Here is a 20,257-nt window from a genome sequence, read left to right as displayed (position 1 = left end):
CAATGATTCATAATTGTTTTTAACTTTTTATAAATTATTGTATTTATTACTTTCCCTCAAGATTTGATTTTGATTCTTATTTTCTTACCTGTTGGTCGATTTTTTGGTAACTGCAAAAACTTTGTTTAATGACATATAGAATACTTGTACTTACAACATGAGGCAGTAAAATCCAAAATCTAAAAATAAAATGAACAAATTACGGCTGTAAAATAAAGATGGTCAGGTTATCTCTACCCCCTTACGGTCTTACCGCGTAACTATAACCGGTAGATCTAATTGATAATGACATGGCCTTGGCCTTGACCTGGGCTAGACATGCACAAAATTAAATTCTGCTTTATTGTATCTGGAAGATTTAAATTCAAGATATCATGATTAAAGCTCATCAACGTGGAAATACACCATGTACACGGGGGCTTTCACTCTACTACCACTGTGCACCGCGCCCGGTATCCGACAAAGAACATTGCTGGATCGAACACTCCTTGATAAACAGTGGACGTTTTGGGCTTTTTTTCACGAAATACACTGATCAAATACACTCCAGATATATTCGAAATTATGCCTTTACCTGTCAACCGAAGTTTCATCGGTCCCTCTCGTCGTACCGATGGATTTGGCATGGTGAAAACTTGCGAGATAGATGGCATCAAATGATTATATTTCTCTAGTGGATTTACGGCATTCCCAATAACAACACAGCGTACATGTATTTCCCGTCAACGTACGTAAACGCAGTACAGAGATATCTCGCAAACTCAAGTAGCACAGCTGATTTGGCATTGAGCTCTATATCGCCGCGCCGGTATTGCGTACGCGTACAATATGCACGCACTATGAATCGTACACTCCGCGCACGACTGTCGAAGGCAGTGACCTCGTGCCTGAAGGTTAGGCCAACTAGCTACGGGAGGCCTTGCTATCGCCTGCCGCGGCGCCACTGGCGAAGGCCGTAATACATTATGGTGATGGTGGTGGTGGTGGTGGTGGTGGTGGTGGTGGTGGTGGTGGTGGTGGTGATGGTGGTGGTAATGGTGGCAGTGGTAGTGTTGGTGTTGATGATGATGGTAGAGGTGGTGGTGGTGGTGGTGGTGGTGGTGGTGGCGGTGATGGTGGTGTTAGCGACGATGATAATGGTACATGGTGGTGGTAGTGGCTGGTGGTAGTTTTGGTAATGATGGATCATGTTGTTAATTGGTGGTGGTTGAGATATGGTGGTTAAATGAGTGGTATCGATTAGTTGGTTGGAAAAGCTATATGGTAGGCCTACAATCATTATGTTGGTGATGATTTGGTTGGCAAGAGTATAAGTTGTAAAGGAAGAGGTGAAAGGGATATGGCAGGGCGTATGAAATATAATGCTAATGCGCCTAGCTTGCATGAGAAATCACATTGCAGAGCAATATTTAACAATAATTTTTTATATATATCATCTTCGTTTATGAGCATTAGTCTATTAAGTGCTGTTTTTTTTAAATAATGATAATGCATATAATATCATGATTATTATTTCAATTTTATCGAAGTGTATGGAATATGATGGAGGACATTGTTATATATTTTTCCTTTTATTTCCCCCCTCCCACCCTCTCCTCATGTTCTTCTCTTTCTCTTTTTAGTTGTATAATCTTGCTATATACATTTCTTTTTTCCCCTAAAGCACCGCTTGGTGACACTAAGGGGTATCAATCTATTTGGTTCATTATATTATTCACTTTCCCTCCTTCAAAAAATGTTGATTTCAATCTTCTTAGTAAATTTACTTCCTCGTAAATATCTTTTGTAATGAAATCCCAATAAATAATTAAGGCCCTCTGTATGCCTTGATTGTCAACGCTACAGTTTCCTCCATAACAATAATGTAATGTAATGATTATAAAGAAAATGAATGATATATTTTTTTTAACAGTGCCGAATTTCTGCAAACTCGATCCCGTCAAAGGACCACAAGGATTACTACGAGGGGAGTCGAACAGTGCATTCAGCAATAGCGCCAACTAGCGAAACAAACAAATTAGTGCCTTCCTCGACGTTGCGAACCAGAAACGTTGAATCGGAATCTGTTATTGCACATTCCCACAAAATGTATAAAAAGGTTTGAGCCACTACATTGCCCCACCCTTTTGTCAGTGTGTAGTAGAATAAAGAGGACAATTGATATCAACATTTAAAAGAATTGCACAACAGGCCTAACATCCGATTGGGCAAAAACGAAGTTTACAGCAATATTATAAGGCTTGAAAGTTCATTTTAGTTCCCAAATTGAAAATTTAAATAATGAGCATAATAATAATAATGATCATCATCCTCATTCTACTTTTCCTCCTGTTCCTTACTTTCATTCTTTCATTCTTTCACAAAGAGAGAGAGAGAGAGAGAGCGAAATGTTCAACATTAATATTTATTTTTAATGATTATACATGTTCATAAAAGAAAAAAGAAAAATAGATAATCAAAACTGAATGACAAGCGCCATACAACTTAATCATCAGCAACAAATAAACTAAATAATTTGTTATTAATCATGCTGATTTTAATTGACAGCGAGTTACAATACTCTTCATTATCCCTTTTAAAGGTACTATGTCCCTTTTGCAGCCAACCTCAAATTATGTAGATTTTTGCAGGAATTATGAATATGTCATGTATGTCCTATCTGTGAAATTTAAATGTTAGCAGTGTCCTAATATTCAAATTATGCAAGGAAACCTGTTTACTTGCTAGCCTTCACTGTCAGACACTATTGAGTGAAGGGTACATGAGCATTTGTCTACATCAACAACCCACTTCTTGTGATGGCCAAAATTAAACTGATTGAATCTTTGCGCAGCATAAAACGTATGACCATTCAGTGCAATGGTCTGAAAATCAAGACTATTACTTATTGGCTCTATAGCTCCTAAGTCGATTTGACAACTAATAGTCGTTATTTTCCCACTTGAAGACATTTTCAAGCCCCATCTTTTTTTTAGGGAAGTTCTAAATTAGTATTATCTTTCAAACGCCGTTGGAATTTAACCTTTTCATTTGGGGGCCTGCAAATGGGACATAGTACCTTTAATAACGCTATTTAAACTGTTTAAACAAAAAATGTATGTCGTAATTTGTTTTTGTATTCCATTTTGTCCATTTTCTTGTTCTACTTCTCCTCCTCCTCTTCCTCAACCTCCTTATTCTCCTTGTAAGAAAGACCTTGTCATTATTGATCAATGTACATGTATATCCAAACCTTGTTACACGTTTGCTGGAAGTAGAATAAATTGAACGAAATATAGTCTTGTCAACGTTGAGAAGAGAATTATTCAAACAGCGCCATCATTTGTTTGGTCAAATAGCACTCACTTACTTACTTCGATACTTGGTTGATTAACCCCCTTGTCCTATGGGAAGGGCTCTCGGTTTTCTCATAAAAGTAGTCACAGTGGGTGCAGACACTATGTTATGTGGTAAGCTGTTCCAGGGGTGGACCACTCGGTTGGACCACTTCGACACCTTCTTTGTATTTTGTATGTGTCTTTTAGTTTCCAAAATCACGAAATAAATGCACGTCCCGATTAAAAAAAAAATTCTCGATGACTAACAAATAAAATGTTTTAAACATATGCACTTGAATACAAAATGAAACACTTTGATTTGTTTAGAAATCTGATGAAGGAAAACGTGGTAACGTAAAATAGGTTAAAACTGAATTTGTTGTGTCCAGATTAATTTTGAATATGAAGAACAGGATCATCATTATAATCACTTTAATGCATTTCAAGAAAGTCATTTGAAACCACATTACCTGCTCACCCCCACCACCCAACTACTAAATTGATAATATGAATTATGACAATTTTAATACGCTCTAGAGTTAGGAAGGAGTTTTTCATCTATAAATCATCATTATGCTGTGACTACACACATTTTATTTGTTATATTTTTTTGCAATCAAGAAATAAGGAATGACATTGGCGAAAACACTCGTTATTATACAAAGGATTCATTACCCCCTCCCCTTCCCCTGGATAGCAGAAGATAGCGTAAGCATGCTTTATATTAAACTTTTTTTTTAAATTTTTTTTTTTAAGAGGCACACTTTCACTTTGAAATTACAAACATGCCCTTCACAGGCATTGTCGAGAATGTCGAGAACCTTACGTTTCATTTCTAACAAAAATTCTTTTCAGAGAGACACATTTCTTTACCCGGTAAAAATTGCTACTTTTTTAAATAAACACCCTCCAGTAAGACCTCACTCTCTCTCTCTCTCTCTCTCTCTCTCTCTCTCCCTCTCTCCCTCTCTCTCTCTCTCTCTCTCTCTCTCCCTTTCCTCCCTGTGTATGTGTGTGTGTGTGGGGGGGGGGGGGTGGGGGCGTTTGCTTGCCAAGTACAACAAAATGAGCCCCGAAGTCCTAAATCCAGGAAAATCATCCAGGATACGTCACAGTTTCTAGATAGGTAGAGAGGAAGTGAGGGGTATTATCACAGTGAGAGACAGTTATCTAGGCGAGGTCACAATTGTTTGTTCCTGCCATTTCTTTAAAGTCATTTTAGATGAAGATCTTCATGAAGACCAAAATCTTTAGTTTAGGGGTATTATATCGTCTGCGTGGTTCCGAAAAATTATTTTGAGGTAATCATGATGACATTTCGATAACAAAACCATTCACTTCTTGAAATAAATTCCCAAAATTGAGAAGTCGTATTTGTTTCACTTCTCTCTACCCACCCCCTTCTCTCTCTCTCTCTCTCTCTCTCTCTCTCTCTCTCTCTCTCTCTCTCTCTCTCTCTCTCTCTCTCTCCCCTCTCTCTCTCTCTCTCTCTCTCTGTCGTCCACAAAATCTCATTGAAGAAGACTTTCTCAATGGCAAACAATCTTGTTTCTTTTTACCGTAGTAGAACCTAAATAGATCGTTTCCCTGCGCCGGAAGTTTGAAGGGATATCATCAGAAGGAAACAATTTCCGCTAGAATCATTATTCATAGACGTTGCCAAACTAGTCGATATAATTTATGTGTAAAGGGCATAGCCAGGAAAATTAAATGCCCTTTACAAGCAGGTGATAGAAAGGGACATTATAAAGTGTAAATGCAATTTCGGCAATAGTTTGGAGAATAGGGCATGAGAGGCATGGAAGAGTATGAGTATATTGTGTCGTCGAATGCATACAGGGAATCGAAGAGAACGGGAGAGAGAAATGGGGGAGAGGGGGATGGGGGTTGATGATGAGGAAGAGAAAGAGAGGAGAAGGAAAGAGAGAGAGAGGGTGTGTGTTTGTGCGTGTGTGTTTCAGGGAGAATTAGAGAGAGAGAGGAGAGAGAGAGAGAGAGAGAGACTATAGAGAAGAGAGAGAGAGAAAGTTTACTATTTAAGTGATGATTTTGTTTTAAATATACCACCGAGTGTACAAGGTTGGGTATACCCATAATGATCATTATGATAATCCTGTCCTTCTCTTTCATTCCTCCCTCTGTCTCACCATTTCTCTCTCTCTCTCTCTCTCTTGTTCTCTCTCTCTCTCTCTCTTCCTTTGTCTACCGCAGTCTAATATTTATTCTTTTGAACATGACAATGGCGATAACCCAATTTTGGCACTAGCAAGTTTTTGGGGAAATGAAAGGAGGTCGAGCCCCCTACCCCTTCCCCCCGCCCATCCACCCCTTCTCCTTCGCCATTCACGTCACTCGTTCCGTATACTCCTTGCTCTGAACGGAAGCCTACATGGCAACTAGAAAATACTCTGACAAATTAGTGTGCTTCAGATGAGTCACAGCTCGGCGTTATTTTTGGCATGCGAGGATAGAGCAATATGGGACATGTATTACATGGATCCATCTCTTCAGCTTCATAATGTGTTCTAGCAACAGGTGCATGGATTTGTGCATTTATTTTTGTCTTTTTGAACATGTTATCTTCATTCACTGCCTTTCCATGCTGTGTCTTCTACATTTACTCTTTACCACTTTCAATTATAGAATTATTATTATTATTATTATTATCATTATCATTATTATTATCGTTATTATTATCATTATTATAAATATTATTATAATTATCATTATCATTATCGTAATAAAGTTTATAAAAACGGTTTATCGAGTTTGTCTGTCACAAATAAAAAACGATAATAAAATAAATTTACAAAGTACCATTAATATATGTTTTATTGGAGATCGAAGGAATATTACCATTTACAACTTATTAATAATATTTTCGTCAAAACGCAGTTTCTTTTTTTTCAGTGAATAGAGGCATAATAATATATTAGTTTTCGCTTAATCAACTATTCTTATATTTGACAAGTTTGTTATCTTATACTCGTTTGTGTATCAACAAACACAAACAATACCTGATCGATATGATCGAACCGGACAGATAATTCAATACGTATGTAAATAACACACACACAAACACTTTCACACACATCCACACACACACGCGCGCACACAAACATATTATTTAGCGAATCATACAGTTTTCTCTCTTTCTCTTATAATATGTGTGTGTGATGTGTGACATTTCATGAGTTTAAAACTTCATGAGAACAAATGAAGTCTAACAGACCCCCCCCCCCCAAAAAAAAAAAAAAAAAAAATTAAAAAAAATTAAAAATAAGAATAAATAAATAAATAAATAAAAAAATAAAAAATAAATAAATAAATAAATACATAATAATAATAATCTTAAAAAGCTCCCCATATTCTAAATTTTCAGTTATAATTTCACTTATAACAAAATGGAAAGAGCTATAAAAAAAACAATGTAAAAGAGAAGTCATGGAAACGATTACAAAATAGTTTGAAATATATAAACTATCACGATGATCAACAATATGCTGAATTAGTTTCATCATATTAGGTTTCACTGTATAACGTTTTTTGCTATTAAACATAGAGGCAATGCTCGTACAAAGTATAACGGGAAAACCTACAAAAGCAACATTGCGTAGCTTTGTGATGACATTTTTTCTCACTTTAATAGTGCAATTGTAATTCCCATTTCCTTCAACGGATGTATTTCCAAGAAATTGGGCAGTACATAACGTTGTTACCTTCACATCACTGGCTTGCGTTTCGAAACTAATACAGTGTATTATCTTTCAGGCCTGATTGGAAAAACCCAAGAATCGATTAATTTGTAAGTGATTGTCAAATGTACTCGAAGACAATGTCGATAGTCCTTCAAAGGAGACTTTCATAACTGTTAACCATTAAACCATAACGGCGTAACTAAACATAGATGTTGAAACATATTAATGGGTTTATATTACATACATAATTTATATATAGGCCTACGCTATATAATAGACATAATTATAATGATGTATAGTCGTCTAAACTATAAATGTGTATGTTTGGGTCTCTGTATCGGTGTGGAGTTTGAAAATAAAGACTAAAACATGGCTAAGAAAAAACTAAAGGGCAAAGTTCTTTGAAATGGATGTATATCTGTCAAGAATAAGAGGTGAAGTATTAAAAGAGAGATGAAAAGACAGCGAAAGAGAGGGAGAGAGAGAAAGAGAGAGAGAGAGAAAGAGAGAGAGAGCGGGGACCTAAAGGACAAATGAATTATCATAATCGATGCTCCTATACATCCATCACGACTGAGTGTGGGCGATGTATTGTGTGTAATGTCGTTCTATGCAACAAAGTCGAACTATAATTATGTGCATTTCATTTCAAATGCATCCTATATAGGACCGTTTAAAGCATCCACTGCAATCAAGGTTATTCTTTTAACATGATCTACTCTTACGAGCTTGTGAAAGCAATCACGGAATTATTATACGAGTGTTGACAGGGAAGGCATCTCCGTCATGCCATTGACTGACATGCTACCTATATCCGAGTTATTTATAGATTCAAGGAATATTTCCCTGCGAGAGAGAGTTGATGTTTGTTCAGTGGCATGATACGGGAAGCCACCAAAATGGTTCAAAACGTGACAAAGTAGCCCTGCACACTAAGTATAGAAGAAGCACAGGGGAAGAGAGACGAGGGGAGCGAATGTAATAATCCTATTAACTGTATGTAGTTTACGAGACAGCGGATGTTTTCATTTTAGGGTTCAACCGTGTATGATGCACGTTCATTTTATGAGCGAAGTGGGCACACGACAGTTTCGCGCCTTGCAGTTACACACAGCTAGTGTGTTATTTGCGGAGCATCATAGTCGCACTGCTTATTCCACAGCTGCAGAAAGAGCGGGCTTTGCTATCTCCACACGACAAGTTGCATCGGAAGATCGGAATCTCCGCAACACACGCACTATGTACGTCGGTATATTTACGTGAGCATCTCGCTGTATCAGATCGAAAACCGACGCCGCGGCGTCTTGCAGAATCCAATCTACTTTATTATACCATCCTACGCACTAACAGGGAAGAAAACAGGAGCCATTTTGTTGAGCTGTACATCTCATTTTAAACTTCAGGAATATACGCAAAACTCCTCCCAAGCGGCCGTCATCTTACTGATGTGGTTAGATATGACTGTGTGTGTGTGATTGTGATCGCACCACCGCCTAGGTAAATACGCCGTTAACCGAATGCATTGTGGAGATACGGAGAAAGGTATTCATATCTGGTCCTGATATAGAAGCCTGTGGTTGATCTCATTTACCGTGTGTTTAAGTGCAAATGGGCACAGCGGGTTAGGGGATACACGCTCCCCATGTGAATATCACAATCTCGCTGTGACGACGTCATCCTGCGAGTGCTTTATGACACAAGCGGTGTCTGGAAACTCGGTTTCGATTTGATGTCGGCCAATTTCATTGTCATCAGCACACACGGTTTTTCCATCTGTTTCAGGATAGAGTGATCACACAGCACAACGACTACTACAATCAACATATAAGCCAACAGGTTTGTGCTATACGCTTGGGTTAATACACGCATGGCAAAAGGGAGAGGGTGAATCGATTTGATTGGAGATTAATGGCCAGTGTTCTTGTATCACGAACGAGTGCACCTACAAACATGAATGGAATACCGGACTCTGATGGGGATAGCCCCACACACATGCAGCAGGGAGGAGGTTCCCCTTGTAAGCCAGCCCGGCAACAGGATGCAAGTGGTGCCGAGACCTACGTGAAACTTAGTCCAAATGATCTTGGTGCTTCTTGCGAGGGACTCGCTATGATGACACACAATGGACAGTCGGCATCCAAGCAACAGATGGGTGGAGGAAGCGTCCAGAATGGATGTGAAGGGGCAGAGTCCTCACCAACAGGGCATGTCCTCTTTACAGCACAAAGCTTCGAGGAGCTCTTCCTAGACAAGATCTTCTTGCAAAGACTCTTCTTGTACCTCACGCCGGTAGAGCGTTGTGGACTCGCACACGTTTGTAAAAGTTGGAAGGAAGTGTTGTACCAACCAATGTTCTGGAAGACGGTCACACCAATCCTCCACCGCAGAGACTTGTACGAGGAACAGGATGATGGCAACAAGAACTTCACATCCTTATCTAGTTTCGAGCTGCGTGGTTTTGAGTCTGTTTGTTTGGTCAGCGTTTCAGACTTGGACATCTGTGAGTTCATTGACCATTGTCCACGAACAAAGAAGTTCCTACGCGCCATTTCCCTGAAACGCTCCACAGTGACAGATGCAGGATTGGAGGTCATGCTGGAGCAACTGGGAACCGTAACCTCACTGGAGCTAAGCGGGTGTAACGATTTCACGGAAGCGGGACTTTGGGCAAGCCTCCAGCCGAGGTTAACGGCTCTGAGCATTAGTGATTGCATCAATGTTGCAGATGAGAGCGTGGCGGCCATTGCGCAGAGGCTTCCTCACCTGCGTGAGCTCAACCTTCAGGCTTACCATGTGACCGATGCCGTCCTGGGCTGTCTGGTGGCCCAGAGATGTGGCACGCTGACCACTCTAAGGCTCAAGTCCTGCTGGGAACTGACCAACCAGGCAGTAGTGAACCTGATCCACTGCCTGCCACAGCTCACTACCCTCTCACTGTCTGGGTGCAGTAAGATCACGGATGAGGCTATTGAGCTTATAGCCGAGAACCTGGGGCAGCTCAGGTGCCTGGATCTATCATGGTGCCCTCGTATCACAGATGCTGCTTTGGAATACATCGCGTGTGATCTACCCAAACTAGAGGAACTAACATTAGACAGGTGAGATTCATTTCTTGACAGTGAACTATATATTGTTTCGTAATGTATTAGTGTCTTGTTGTAACAATGTTATGATTTTAATGACTTTGGACGAAATTTGCATTCTAACAAATGGTACAATATAACTGTATAACATATCAAGAATTTGAACTTTACAAAGGCAAGTTCCGCAAGGGAGTAGAGACCTTTTTTAACAGTTTGTTTGAAATTACAAATGCATGACCTATTATTCAAAACGGAGGATGCAGGGGCAATTAAGCGTTAATTTGATAGTCTGAATATGTTTTGCTTATAACAGAACAAATAGTGCAAATATATGTATCGAAAAGTATTTGATAACAAGCAGAAACCGACGTCTGATTCGTATATTTTTCTGGGTCAATTACTTTGAATAAAAAGCAAAATTCTCTTAAGTTCTATTATCACAGCTTTAATGATGACAGATCACTTCCCTACAGGATTTCCGATCGAATTCTTATTGCTTTCATTTTGTTCTATTATATTCTTTCTATTGAAACTATTCATATCATTAAAATAAAAAACTCTATTAAAGAACAGTATTATACATGTAGAGTATATGAAGGAGGAAGTGGAAATCAGGATCTTAACTCAATAATTTTTTTTGCGCGAGTAAGCTAAGGATTAAGCTCGCAACTGCCCGGGCTCCGTCTTATATTCTCTCAATGATTATGCGGTTTTCTGATTTATCTTATTCCTCTCGCAAACTTGACACTGAAAACAAACCAACTTTAACAGAATAGAGGATGAACACATGAAATAATGTCCTTGGCCCTGAGAACCTAGTGCACGAACAAAACAACGAATCTTAAAACGAGCCATTTGGGATGAATGTAGCCCTTGGATAGTGAGCTATAAATAGGAGTCATGAGTGTGTTGTTATTCGATCATTTGAGATCCATAGTAGACTTGCTAGACGCCAGATCATGTCGTCTGGGTTATATTATGTGTCATCTCTGCTGGATCTACATATACGGGACTAAGGGTTGAAATTTCATTCTAATCCATAAAAAGAAAGATCAACCGAAAGAAATGATCCGTTACTAGCTCCCTTGACCAAACTTCAACAACCAGTTGTAAATTCTGACTCCTTTCAGTATACAGGTATAACTTTGTCGAGGTGCCAAATTCAAACAACAAGAACAACATCAAGAAATACGGTCACAATTGACTATGAACAACTGCAAATCCATGATAATGAAATCATGTAATGACCAAATTTTGTTGCCAAGTGACACTTTCATTTTTTTTCTCCAGAAAGAAAATGGGTGACCTGTCCGGAAAAACAGCTATACACTAAATTTTCACTCTGATCATGTACATGCTATAAGCTTCATTATGTAGACTTCATACATTACATTAGATTTTTATTTGTGTTCAAGACATTTAAAAAAAAATCCAAACGGAAAAGTGTACATGGAGTTAGCGATAACTATTATTTACAGTCGGGATACAGTAATTATGATATGAACTACTAGAGCTATTAAAGAAGCCCGCAAAAATAGTCTTTTTAGTAAACGCCATCGCTACTACTTTCGAAATCCACCCAAGGCAAAATCAGTAATTGCCTTGTGCGTCACCTATTGAAATGTGCGAAGTTGACATGACGTAATCAGAACATAAATTGTATGGGACATACAATAGGGTATTGGAATTGCCCTTGAGTTGTTTTCTCAAGTATAGTTGCGACCGTGTGGTTTTATGTTTTTAGGGGCGATGAATAAAGTATGAAACTAAGAGGTGTAGTTAAAAAAGAAAATAACACATTTATCAATGCAATATAGTTTTTATACTACATAATATATAGTTGATTCATTTTCACATAATACTCCTGTGTACTTGACTTCTACCTTTAATTCAACATTTTAAAATCTGTTTAGGCAAATGCTTGTCTCCCTCGTACTATTTTCTGTCCCCCCTCTCTCTCTCTCTCACACACACACACACACATACACGCACACACTCTCTCTTTCCTTCTCTGTCATGTCCCACTCTATACCTCTCCATATCTATCTCTGTCTTTCAATTTGATTTTGACGAAGCCCTTTTTAACTGAGGGATTTCCATCGGCGTTCAAAATAGGAAATTATATTTCACCATGACTCACCCGACAATATACAGGCTCACTCACGGTATTTCATGGCCCCTTTCATTAGGAATTAAGCACGCCTTGGCAAATTCACCGACCGTGAATTACTTCTTCGAAACAAATGTCGATGACCGTGGGTTGTTTCGTCGAAATGGACGTCGATATTCTCAGTGTCCACTGTCCAGCACGTCAGAAAGTGTACAGGGGAAACTCGCCATCAGTGATAAATAATTAGAGACACGAGCAAAGATCTGTTGTCAGTTCTCAGACTTGGGAAATATTTAAAAGTTAATGACAGACCAGACATAATTATTGTATTCAAGTTTATATGCATAATTAGTAAACAAAAATTACTCTTTTACACCTAGTGAGCTTGCTCGAGGTTTTCCTGATATAGCGAACGAAATCATATCATTCATTTTTTTTCTTTTTTCATACCAATATTTCTTTACAGCGGGGTTCGGGGATATTACGCAAATAAAATGACAAATTTATCAGAGTTTGTGGGTAATCGTGAGCAATCAAATAATACAGCTGAAAATTTATGATAATAAAGATGACTTGATGTAACATCGTATGCAATTTGATTTGATGCAATCGTATGGGGAGTAGAAGATAATGCAAGATTTAATACACATATCGTCCATCCGTGGATGGCGATAACAGATAGTCTTGTTAAATCGTGTGTACCCACGCAAAATTACTCTAGGTAGTCGTTCAGTGTAAATTATGCAAGCATGATATGGTTGAGTATTTTAGCCTGATCGACTGACTGTCCTACGCTGTTCAAGATGAGCCACATTACGATAATAATCCACAGAACTCCCTAAGGGAATGCATCAGAAACCGTAGAAATTAGCCATCGAAAGCCATGGTTTCCTGTGTGGCAAAAGGTGACGTCACTGTTGATAATGTCACGATATTTACTGACGAGCTTAAAGAGTTTCTTGTTAAAAAATATCCATATCAGTGATTTTCATTGATATCAAGGGATTTGTGAGCGTCGAAATTCAAAGAAAGGATGGATTAATGATAGCACTGAAACTGATATGCGATATTGTCGAACTTGTGGGTGACATTAATGATAATGTAAAGTGATAGCAGGGTTAGACTATTCAAAATAATGTAGATCTATTGTTCATGCTCTATTAAAGCTGTATAGTTTTTTTTTCTTCTCCATGTAGTGTTTATTTTTTAAAGCACAGAATGACATTTATGGTACAAGAAAATAATAAGTGTATTGTATTGAATTATATTCAGTCACGTTAAAAACCTACAATTAAAACAGACTGTATTTTCAACGAGTCATATTGAAGAAAAACAGAACAAATGAAAGTAATTTTAACACCACATTGACAAACAGATATAGAACTGATTGAAATATCTACTCACAAATTTGTAAAAATGAACGAATTAACAAAAAAAACAAAAAAATCAAATTATACTCATCAAATTGTCGAGAAAATTATGACACTTAGTTAATGCATTATGTTTTAAAACTAGAGAACAATTGTAACAAAGAATATAGATACATTCAAATAAAACAAGAATGAATATGTTAATGAAATAGAGAAAATCACCGGATAAAATCTTTGAAGAGGGATTAAATCAGTCAGTAATTGCAACTGATAAAGTAATATTGTTGTCAAAGATAGAAGTCCATTTATTTCTTTATTTCCTGCAACCTAAATATAGCTTATGAAAATTCTTGTTTTAATTTTATATTATTAAGTAGATAGATATTAGGACACATTTATAGAGGTACTTTCTTTTAAAATTGTACAGCAACCAGAAAATGAAGAGAGCGAGATGAATTCTTTCCTACAAATGGAATGAAATTGTTGCATTTCGCTATACGGCGATGTTATCTGATCGGGGGGGGGGGGGGGGGAGTCTTTGTGGGGACTCTAAATTTAGAAACCCCAGAAATAATGAAATTTGACCCGAAGCTACAATAGAGCATCTTTTCAATTTCCTTCCGCTCTTTCCATATATGTATAGGGGTATCACACACTCGTTTTTTGGCGCTTTTTTTGTCCGTGTAAATCATGACGTCACTGATCGCCTGCTAAAGCGCCTGTTCGTCAGAAGACGAACTATACACTGACGTCACTCAAAATAAAGATTTCTCTTCGAGTAAGATGCTGAAGGCATATAGAGATCCAATATTTTCTGCTACGTCTGTATCTTTGAAGAAAGGCAAACAACTTATTTTAAGATATTCCCTTTCATCATTCGCTTTTCGATTGAGCCTTTCATTCGATGATCCACGTATATTTTTAGAAGGGTGATGTTTTTTCGGAGTTTCCTATTTTGTTAAAGTATCGGATGTCTGAGCTGAAATGAGATTGAAATGTTTCAAACTATATTGAACCTCTTTATTCATAGCATATGCGATACCTACCCGTTTAATTTTTCAGTGATTCCCTTTAAAGGATATATATATAATATGTCGAGTTAATTTCACTCATTTATTAGGAGGACGTGTCTCCTGTAGAGTGAAAATAAATCATGAAAACATTGATTTATTACTTCCTGTCTAAGATATCATTTCAAGTAGATTGTAACTGAATATTTCTAAAACTGTAGTAGACACCATTCATAATTCATTTTTAAATCAAGATGTCATAACGTTATTACAAGGTATTCTTATTCTTCCTGGGTTTGAATTTATTTTTTAAAGTATTATTATACATACCATATAAATGTTTGAGGTAATTATAAGATGTTCTTGTTTTCTTTCCCCTTGATCCTGTCTTGGAATCAGACTCTCACTAGTAAGGCGACTTCCTGTAGTATAAATTTCATTTATTCAAACTGTTAAGCATTCTCGAAACGGGGGAACAATATTCCACTTTCCATCAGTGGATTAACCTGTCTTGCCTCTTTAAAACACCCCTTAGAACATACTTCCCCCCTCGGTAGCATGATATGATTGACCATTTAAGAGTATAGTTTATGTGTCTCTTTACATTCTGAAATTTGGTAAGCACTATGGTTTTGTTTGTTTTAACGCTCCCAAATACTCGATATTTTTATTATCATTAATTAATACGTAGCTGCATTCCTGAGAATAATTCCCATTTCTTCGAAATTAAAATTAAATTTAAACAAAGAAAGTTTAATTAGGCAGGTTTATCTTGGGAAGGGAGTCGAATCTAGATTTGAATAAGAATTCATGAAAATGTTTGACATCAAAGTAACGTGAGATAATAATGAAAATAATATTAATGATGATAAAAATAGTAAAAAAGATGACAATTATAATTGTTTATCACACCTTTCATGTTTTCGAAAGTTTAGTATTGAAAGTAAATTCGTGAGGGGCTTTCATAATGTGTGAACTTTAGAATGACCTTTGGAATGACGATAATGCATTCGAATGGTTAGAGGAAAGAGTAATTGAGAAAACGAAAATTATAGTGAGGGAAAGAGGATGTGTATGACAAATTAGATTTATCACGAAATTGAACCCTTGAACCAAGAGTTTTCCATTTTTATCGATTTGATGTGCGTGTAACTGTTACATCAGGGCCCCGTCTTACAAAGAGTTACGATCGATCCAAATCAATCGTAAGTCCTCCAATCAATCGCAAGTTTGCAGTCTCCTATCTCTTATGTACATAGTTACGATTGATATCAATCGCAAATAAGTTACGATTGATATCAACTCTTTGTAAGACGGGGCCCAGATCTGTTCATAAGTGCTAGCTCTGGCCATGCATGCCTGAACATTTGGAATGGGTTATCGAACCAAATTTATGAAGTACTTTGCTTAAAGGAAATCAAAATTTCCAACAAGCAACATAAAAGATGTGGGTCCCCAGTTTTAAAATTTTGCTAGTATTGGTCATTAAGAAGTCAACAATCAACAGAAATGTTAAAAGTCCCTATATGTAAATTTAAATATTCTCTGATTACAGCAAACAAGCAAGTAGAGGGGTGTGGTCATCATAGTTTGTAGGTTGCTGACAGTGGTAATTTCAGGGAAAATGCAAAAAGGAACAGGAGTGGAATACGTTCTCTAAATTAATGTACAGACTTAAATATTATAGATTGACTGACAATGTATATATATATATATATATATGTATATATAATTATATCCTGAATAAAAAATGTATTGTTTTTTGATTGGTTGAGAGCTCTTTACGTGACCAAAAATATTTCAACCATTTAAGGTTGCTCTAAAAAAGTACTATTTAGGAGTAGAAGTGCTATTTGGGAGTACTATTTGGATGTTCAAAATTCTGCGAGCGTACGGGATTTCAAATGCCTCCAGAGGGTAACTCCCACGGTGTCACGGGGTTCACGTCGTGCAAGCTACGCAGAGCCTAATATAAAGGGGAATAGTTCTGCCTGATTATAATTAGTTGATGTAGGATATAAAACAAACATACCCTGCCTTCTTTTCGAAGTACTGGTTAATATTTCTATTGGAGTCACCTCTTGCCCATAGTTTTAACCAGAACCTCTCAATACAGTGTGATTTTGTATAATATATACATTGCGGGAGGGGGGCTGTGAGTTTCACTCACCCCCATTAATATTGCCCCTAGCTACGCCAGCACATAGCAGAATAACTACAGAATTGAATATCGTCATTAATCATCCCTTGGGTTCACAAGGAGCCAGTGTGATTGGATTTGTAATGAGGTTCGACTCAAAACAACGTGAATTTAATCAAAGATTCTCTACTCCCGACGCTTCGTATTGAATTTATCGATCTTCCTTCCCGTCTTCCCCCAAGGGAAACTAAATCTAAGTCGGAATCCTAAATCGCCTGCGTCCATTTAGTTGTAGACGCACCGTCCAATATTCCAGGGCAGTCATATTTAATACATTGCCAAGTCATCTCGGCATGTATTTGTGATGTGTTTATAGTATATGTTCAATCAACAGTCATGCCATTTCACCTCGAATCTATCCATTTCGCCGTTCCCGAAGCAGGTTCAATGATAGTTCATAATGTTTAATGGAATTGGGAATGGGTGTTTTTTATATTCTATATTTACATAAAGAAACAAATTTATATTCAGACAAAAGAAAATTTTGCCCGGTTCGACAGTTTTTTTTCATTTAGATAAATACCGATGGTAATTTGATGAATGTTTTTAATCTGGAGGGTTCATATTGCTTCGTCAATTTTGATACTGTCCCAGTGTAAATATTTGATTCATATTCATTGAGACTGCAATAACATTTTTTTGCCACAGTATTGCAATACTCAAACAAAGGTTTTGTTATGTATCTTATTCCAACTGTTGTGTTAAATTTATGTTCACCTCTTACATTACCACACTGAGATTAATGAGATATTCATGACTTGCATTCCTCTCCAATATTTCCAATATTGGATTTCGCGGTCCCCTGTTATCATATGCTTCTTTACAACAATGCCAGAGCAGCCAAAGCCTGTCAGTTACTTTCAGATAATAGAACTTTGTTTTTAAATCGAACCGAAAACCAACCCTCAATACATTAATTTGTTCTTCATGTTCGTGACATAAAGATGGATTATGAATGATTATGTGATTAAAAGTACTAATTCGTATGGTTTGCTTACCTCTTTGAATGTTTTCCTCGCATCATAAAATACCACAGTCGTTTTTACGACGATACATGTATTTCCTTGCCAAGAGCAATCATCGGTATATAACGTATCATTATCCTATAAGGTTAAGGTTTATTTCGGGTAGTAGCATTGCTTTCTTTCTTATTAATTATCTAGAATACGTTCTGAAAGAGTGATTATGTATTACATTAATTACAAGGGATAGTGGGCACGTGCCTGTCTTGCCGTGCCTCTATCTCGTTCTCGATCAAGAGGGTTTTTTTCGAAATGTGTATCGACCGCAGATTGCTATGATACAGTTTCAGTATGATGGCATGAGCAAGGGAGTGTTAATGTTTGTCTCTTTCCCATCAATTATTCAATCACCAGTCGCTGCAGTACTGCACATGATGATAATGAGATTGGAGGGACCCACGTTCATATACACCTCTTGTTCCGTTTGTCAGTTATTGCCATGTTGAAACTTTAAAAGCAATTATAATCATGTAGTGTTCAATTTGTAAATAAAAGTGTTCTGATAATTTTAGCTTAGAAGGCGTCGCTTTCTAACTTCGTATGGTATGTCTGGCCAATTTCCTGAACATTCATACAATTTTGCCGACAGAATTTTGTGAAGCCCCCCCCCCCCCCCCCCATCACCACCACTACTAACGCCCCTGTGAATAAAGTAACTAAAGAAGCTATAGTTGTTCTCCAATACAGTTTCCAGATAGAGACCTTTATATAGCCTTTTTTCTCGTCATGTTTATGGTGTGCATTTCTAATATTCATGATTAATTACCCTTTATATTAAGAAACCTATTAGTGTGTTGTTTAACCCGACCATAATGCTGCTCTAATGACAGCATACCTCCTATTATTTTTCCATTACATTAATTTCCTGGTAGTCATTGAGACATTATAGTGTCATTGCCTTGTACTTAAGTAGTAGCGTGCAAAGCCTCGTTCAGATATTACGCGGTAAACCACGACGTAAGTGTATTAAACTCTATATTTCTGTATCTTTTAACACATAGCTCAGTAAACACGCCTAGGATCTTTGTTGCACCATTCATTTAAACATTGTAAACAAATTAAATTACTTATCTGAATGAGCCGTTGTAGAGTTGGATGCGAAACCATGGTATCTAAAACTAAAGTAAGTAGTGTAGGAAAGCAAAATCCTAAATAAAACTTGAGAGAATGATTACAAAAGTGAGGATAGCCATTAGACGATTCAAGCTTCATAACTTTCTCTAAGTGTTATAATTATCTTGTTATTATATACCTAGATTCGATCAATCGAAAATTTTTGTTACAAGCATTATTTTATTTACTGTTTTAAATTGGTTTAAACCGAAAATGCAAGTATCCTCGGCATTAAAAATAAAAAGATGCCCATTAAATCAGAGAAGGTTTACAAGAAACCTTAATTGGGCTCTGGAAAACAGATGGGATCAATGATATTTGAATGTACATGACGTAAATACGGAAAAATTCGTAAACATGGGCGGAGATAAATGTAGTTCAGGGAAGCTTTAAAAGATCTCGAAACAAATAGAACCTTGATAAACAGATAAGATCAAAAGATACTTTGATAGATCACCGAGGACATGCCATCATATACTGCAGTAAAAGTAATACACGTATAGCGGATACATATGTAGCTCTGGGAATATGGAAAGGAGACTTCAGGTAATCATGGATAATATAAGATCAAAATAATATATCACGGTTACAACGAAAATTCTTGATTCTTCAACATTTAATATAATATCATAAATGCCAGCGAGGATATAAATTGGCATGAAAAGCTGTATACATAGAAAAAGCTCTTGAAAACATTGAGGATTACCACTATTTTAGTGTGTGGTCACAGTTTTAGTTTAGGTTTCTTATTCGAAGGTGACAGCAGATAGAAATATCTCTAAGACATCCAATTTTGAAGACGAAATCTGTAAAATGAAATTGAAAATGAAACACACACACCTTGAAAATTGTGTAAACAAAAAGTTATTTCCACGTATATAAAAGGTGTTTTGATAAGAAAAGCAAAGAGTCTTCTTATTCATCATACAATTCTGTTTCAACAACACCTTTGAAGGTCATAGCACTGTCTGTAGCCTTTTTTCAACCAACGACATGCTTTTCGTCTTGGGTCACTAGTTCACAATGCATTGTTTTGTTTAAGTGTCACAATTTTATTGTGTTGCTGCATGTAAAGTTAGGTTACCAGTTTGAAGGTCACAATTTGAATCACAACATAGAATTTTACCTCGGGCCTACATCATTACATATAATTACATTTGTCCTCTTAGGGCAGACAGGCATGATTTCTATCTATATTTGAATGAACAAGTGAATTATGGAAATAGGAGGCTTGGGGACAATGTTCATTCTGTTTATAAGAATTCTGAATTATTATTACGAACATACTGATTCTACGACTGACGAATAATGCCTTTGTAGACGTTTTCATTAGG

The 20,257-nt window shown here is 37.0% G+C and overlaps 1 protein-coding gene and 1 pseudogene across 1 annotated transcript in view; one reads left to right on the top strand and one right to left on the bottom strand.

Moving 5' to 3' along the window:
- LOC115929530 (E3 ubiquitin-protein ligase SMURF2-like) overlaps positions 1–796 on the bottom strand; it is a 70,635-nt gene extending 69,839 nt beyond the window's left edge. Inside the window, exon 1 of the mRNA XM_030998665.1 lies at positions 575–796. Coding sequence (XP_030854525.1) covers positions 575–653 — 79 coding nt within the window. The 5' untranslated portion in view covers positions 654–796. The remainder of the gene's footprint in view (positions 1–574) is intronic.
- Positions 797–7,696: 6,900 nt separating this feature from the next.
- Positions 7,697–10,262, top strand: LOC115929529 (annotated as a pseudogene).
- The last annotated feature ends 9,995 nt before the right edge of the window (positions 10,263–20,257 follow it).

Source organism: Strongylocentrotus purpuratus, unplaced genomic scaffold (assembly GCF_000002235.5).
Source record: "Strongylocentrotus purpuratus isolate Spur 01 unplaced genomic scaffold, Spur_5.0 spur5_contig_861, whole genome shotgun sequence".
Lineage (NCBI taxonomy): Eukaryota > Metazoa > Echinodermata > Echinoidea > Camarodonta > Strongylocentrotidae > Strongylocentrotus > Strongylocentrotus purpuratus.
Note: the sequence above shows the minus strand (reverse complement) of the source record. Positions and strands in the feature narration are given on the sequence as shown.